We start from the raw sequence: 1,416 nt of genomic DNA on the forward strand, positions 1-1,416 counted from the left end.
AAAATGTAGAAACTATCTAAATTTCCATCAACTGGTGAATGGATAAAAAAATGTGATATAACCCCACAGTGGAGTATTAATTGACAATAAAAAGAATTAAAGTACTGATACAAGCTACAGCAAGGATGAACCTTGTGTAAACATCATGCTAAGTGAATTAATCCTGTCACGAAAGGTCACATATTTCATGATTCCATTTATATGAAATGTCCAGAAAGACATTGGGTTAGTGGTTTCCAGGGGCTGGGGGAAGGGGGGAATACAGATTGGTAAAGGGTTTCTTCCCAGGGTGATGAAAATATTTTAAAATTAGATAGTTGTGATGGTTGCGTGACTGAATATTCTGAAAAAAAAACACTGATGTTTATTTACATTTTAATAACGTTTACACACACAAAAAGAATGTTTTGATATGTAGAATTATATTTCAATTTTTTTTTATTTGACAGAGAGAGAAAAAAGGAGATCACAAGGAGGCAGGCAGAGAGAGAGGGGGAAGATGTAGGGCTTGATCCCAGGACCCTGGGATCATGACCTGAGCCAAAGGCAGAGGCTTAACCCACTGAGCCACCCAGGCACCTCTCAAAAATTATTTTAAAAAGCTACATACAGGTCAAATATAAAATCCACTTTGCCTAGCAGTTCTATTATCAAGCCACATTAGACTAACTCCTCATGTCAGGACAATGTTATAACATCAAGCTAAATGTTCTCCCTGAAAAATCATTTGATCATTTAATTTTGGGAATTTTTCTTACTAGCAGCAGAGGGTTTTTAAACTTGTAGGAATTTATTTTCAGCTCTCTAAAAATATTCATCTATAATTCACAGAATTATTTTGGTAGACCACCTGTTTGTCAATAAGGTCTTTTCATCTGTAAATTACTCATATAGGCTATCCGTTTCTAAAATGTCCATTATTTTTAAATACTGAAAATCATGTTCACTGTCACCATAAGTTAAATCTCTCTTTCTCAGGGAAAAAGGTTTTTTTTTTTTAATTTTTTTCAAGTTTCAAATATTTCTTAATCAGTGTAAACCCCAACACAATACACCAACATGATTTTGTACATTTAGAGGGGAAATAGTTCCTGGATAAATGGAAAATTGTGCAGATGGCTTCCGGAAGACCTTCATTTCAAGCAGCCTTATAGTGAAACATTCCATTTAGAAGTCTGGACCTTTGTTCTTCGCTTTGCTTTAATCTACACTCACTGAGGAGAACTTAAATTGAGCACTGGGACCCAGTTTGTTCCAGGGTTCTGGGTTATTCTTCCTATCCCAACTGACATCTGCCTTGAACAATGCCAGGTACAAGACATACAGCAATGTTCCAGTACCTCCTGCCCCAATAATTATGAAGAGGGGGATCAAGCTCTGATGTTTTTTGGTCTGACCAAGGATCTGGTGTAACAT

The 1,416-nt window shown here is 36.1% G+C and overlaps 1 protein-coding gene across 1 annotated transcript; it reads right to left on the reverse strand.

Moving 5' to 3' along the window:
* Nucleotides 1-999: 999 nt before the first annotated feature.
* LOC116582455 (cytochrome c oxidase subunit NDUFA4-like) lies at nt 1,000-1,416 on the reverse strand. Its single transcript, XM_032329862.1, has one exon. It carries the CDS (start codon nt 1,414-1,416, stop codon nt 1,201-1,203), a length of 216 nt encoding a protein of 71 aa, XP_032185753.1. The 3' UTR covers nt 1,000-1,200.

Source organism: Mustela erminea, chromosome X, assembly GCF_009829155.1.
Source record: "Mustela erminea isolate mMusErm1 chromosome X, mMusErm1.Pri, whole genome shotgun sequence".
Taxonomy (NCBI): domain Eukaryota; kingdom Metazoa; phylum Chordata; class Mammalia; order Carnivora; family Mustelidae; genus Mustela; species Mustela erminea.